This window comes from Galeopterus variegatus, unplaced genomic scaffold, assembly GCF_000696425.1.
Source record: "Galeopterus variegatus unplaced genomic scaffold, G_variegatus-3.0.2 Scaffold7197, whole genome shotgun sequence".
NCBI classification, from domain to species: domain Eukaryota; kingdom Metazoa; phylum Chordata; class Mammalia; order Dermoptera; family Cynocephalidae; genus Galeopterus; species Galeopterus variegatus.
Genome location: NW_007733308.1, coordinates 22,342 through 26,064, shown reverse-complemented (window position 1 = coordinate 26,064; position 3,723 = coordinate 22,342). Strand labels below are relative to the sequence as shown.

Here is a 3,723-nt window from a genome sequence, read left to right as displayed (position 1 = left end):
ACCTATGTAACTACTGTCTCTATCTAGTTATTTAAAACACTTCCAGAGACACAATCTCTCATGTCACCTCATGAACACCCAGGACAGAAAGCAAGAGATGTCAGTCCCATTCTACAGGCTGGAAAACAGGAGAGAAGTGTAATATCAACTTGCATGAGAATGAATCAGCACCAGGAGAAGGACGGCTTAGGCTGTCTGCTCCCTGAAGCCGGCTACTACCTGGGAGAGAGGTCCCGTGGCTTCCTGGGCAAGTCAAACAGACTGCTTGCCCCCAAAACAGCATCTTCACCAAGACAATCCTCTTAGCAACATCTGATGGAATTCAATTCAGTCACTGTTAAAATAATTAAAGAAACTCCCAGGCTCAGTCAATGTAATTATCATTATTTATTATCAAAATCATGACCACACTTGTCCAGATGCACAGCAACGTGGGGCTTTCGACACTCAATTAAATAGGACATTAACATGTGCACTGTTCATATGTGTGGGTTGAGAGGTGAAGAGCAAAGGTGGAGAAACAGGACGTTCCTAAACGCACCCCTGCAGAAGGTACTGAATTGCTGGATCATCCAATTCCAGCAGGGTAGGTAGTTCACAGAGAGAAACTCAGTGAAGTCCTCTTTAAGCTGTGGGAATCACATGTTTCCCTATGCACTTGCTCAGGAGTCTGAAAACCTCTGGCACGGAGGGAGACAGAGCTGGAGTGGGTGGAGAGTGAGGGTAGGAGCGATGCGCCACCACCACAGAGGGAAAACCCAGGGACCATGGGCCCACGTCCCACACATCCTCAAGAACACAGGTCCGCAATCTGGGCTGCACAGCCCCCAGCACTGGCCTCAGTGCACTGTAGCCAAAGAAAGCTATTGCCCCACCTCACAGTGAAGACACTGAAGCTGGCAGGACAGAGCCATGGCAAAATAAGATCCCTGGGTAGCTCATCTACTGCTCTAGTTACCAAACCCTGAGCCATGTTAAAAGTACATGAAGTTTCCCAAGTCCTAGGGAATTATTGGACTTAGAAAGTTTATTTTTAAGAGAAAATGGCTTTCCATAAATTTACCTTCCCCGAGGCAGATATGTTATGCTTCCCTCTAAATGCAAAATCAAGCCCAGGTGAGGAGTGCCCTTCAGGGCCTGCACAACCTCGGGGGTTGCAGCTACCATTCCCATCACACCTCCAAGGACTGACAGGTACATGTGGACAGAGCCCTGCCCACAGCTCCTCCTGGACCAGGTATGGTACCCGAGTGTGCAGACTCCCAGCACGCACACAGGGGCAGCTATCACAGGCGCTAAACCGACTGGAGGCTGAGTCTGCAAAGGAAGGGGGACGCGAAGGAGCCCAGGTACAGGTGCCCATCGTGCTCATGCACCTCACTGATGTAAGTGGCCACCAGCCCGTCAGGGTCATGTAGGCTTCTCCGGAAGGCCCCGCTGTCGCTGAGTTCTAGAACCAGGCTGTACCTCGGCACAAACTTCATCAGCGTCTCCTGACTAAACAGCTGGAAGGGAAGCACAGCATGAGAAGAGTTTACCTTCTGACTAAGACATTGTTGGGCACAGGTCCCACTATGTAGCCCCTCACTACCCAGCAATGGCCTGAATTCTCCCGGTGACACGAAAGCCCCTCAGGGCAGAGCCAAGATTAACCCAGCTCCCACACAGGGATCCCCACAGCAAGGGTCGAACCACCCAGCCCCTGCCCTCATGCAGATCAGGCCGAGGAGGCCAACCCAGCTTGAGGACAGCCACACGCACACACCTCTGTATGCCCTGCCTGAACACAGAAAAACATAAATCATGTTCGAGCAAGTCACAACATCGAAGACAAGGCTTACAATGACCTTGACCCACCAGAATGCTGGGTCGAAACCAGCACAGTTTACCTGGAATAAACAAGTCCTCTGATTAGGTTTAAAATACAGTCATGTGTCGAATAACATTTTGGTCAACAAAGGACCACATATATGATGGTGGTCCCCTAAGACTGTAACAGAGCTGGAAAGTTCCTATCACCTAGTGATATCATAGCGCAACGCACTGCTCATGTGTTCGGGGCAACATTAGCTGGCAGCAACAGGCTACACACAGCTTAAGTGTGTGGTAGGTTATACCATCTAGGCTGTGTAAGTATATTCTGTGCTGTTCACACAAGGATGAAATCCCCTAATGACACATTTCTCAGGATATATCCCCATCATTAAGCAACACATGACTGTATTCCAAATGTGCAAGGTGCAAATGATGCAGATTTGACAGCAGTTCATGTTCCAAAATTTAAAAATAAATAAATAAATAAAAGCCTGGAAGGGTTAAATGAGCAAGTCCTCTCACCACATGATATCACTTCTAAACAAGCCAATTCCACCACTTTCCTTAAAGCCCAGCATACAGATTCTGGGGGATACCTCCACTCACGAAGTGCTGAGCAGGGCGCCTCTAGTGCCCCCTGGGCATGGGTAGGCTAAGGGGCATAGCTTTGGACTCTGTGGTAACACAGTGCTGTTGAAGAATTTTAAGCAGAGAAACCAGATGGCAAGATACACTATTTCTGGCACAGCAGGACACCAGGTAGGAAATTATGACAAAGCACTCTGCTGAATAAGACCAACGAATAGAAATTGACAGGCAGATTTCTACCTCTTAACAAAGGGAAAATACCCAAACAATTGCAAGTTTCCAACACATGTCTCCCAGTCACTGGAAATATTCAAGCAGACATAGTTGACTGTACGCTAGAAGGTTCAACAGCCGTGAATCAAAGTTGCATTACAGCTCAAAAAATTCCTCAAGGCTTTCCACAATCTGTGAAACACGACCTCTTGCTGTTCGGTCTTAGATGTTTCCCTCTTCCTCTCTTCTCTCTCCGTCTTATCCCTGAGATCTCATCCTCTCATTACTGCAACTAGTCACTTTCCCAGAAACCTCTTTAATCTCCACCTCTATTTCCAACCCCCAGTGCTAAATCCCTCACTGCCTGGGGCCCATCTTCACCTGGACTTTCTTTTTTTTTTTTTTTTTTTTTTTTTTTTTTCGTGACCGGCAACGGATCGCAACCCTCAGTGTCGCGCCCATACCGGACCGGGACCGGCAATGGGATCGCAACCCTCGGTGTTGTCCTCACTCCTCGCTCAGCCAGTGAGCGGCCGGTCTGTATGTGGGATCCGAACCCTCGGCGGGAGCACCGCCGCGCTTCCCAAGCGGCGCACTGTAGCAGTGCGCCACCGGGCCGGCCCTCCACCTGGACTTTCTAACAACACTTCAAATTCCAGACTCCCCAGCTCAGGAGACAGGGCCCTCACACCCAGCTGCTGATGCCAGAAACCCAGCCTCGCCCTGATCCCAGTCACTCCATACCCTATGGGCCCAGCCACTGCAGTCTTGCCATTTGCTGTGTGTGCTCCACCCCTACCCTGGACCCTGCCTGACTCCTCCCCCACAACACTGGCGTCCCCACAGCCAGTCAAGCCCTGCTACAAGCCGTGTCCACACAGCCACCGCAGTTATCCTTTTAAAACTTTTAAAAAATTCTGGGGCCGGCCCGGTGGCGCACTGGATAGGTGCGCCGCTTGGGAAGCGCGGCGGCGCTTCCGTCCGAGGGTTCGGATCCCACATGCGGACCGGTTCCCGCTCACTGGCTGAGCGAGGCGCGGGAGCAGCGCTGAGGGTTGCGGTCCCGTTGCCGGTCCCCCGCCCCGGGCGGGGGCAACACTGACGGTT

At 50.9% G+C, this 3,723-nt stretch overlaps 1 protein-coding gene across 1 annotated transcript in view; it reads right to left on the bottom strand.

Annotated features, from left to right (window-relative positions):
* Window positions 1-368: 368 nt before the first annotated feature.
* Window positions 369-3,723, bottom strand: part of APMAP (adipocyte plasma membrane associated protein) — a gene marked incomplete at its 5' end in the record, with an annotated part of 22,427 nt that continues 19,072 nt past the window's right edge. Inside the window, one exon of the mRNA XM_008591695.1 lies at window positions 369-1,505. Within this exon, the coding sequence (XP_008589917.1) occupies window positions 1,296-1,505 (210 nt within the window). The remainder of the gene's footprint in view (window positions 1,506-3,723) is intronic.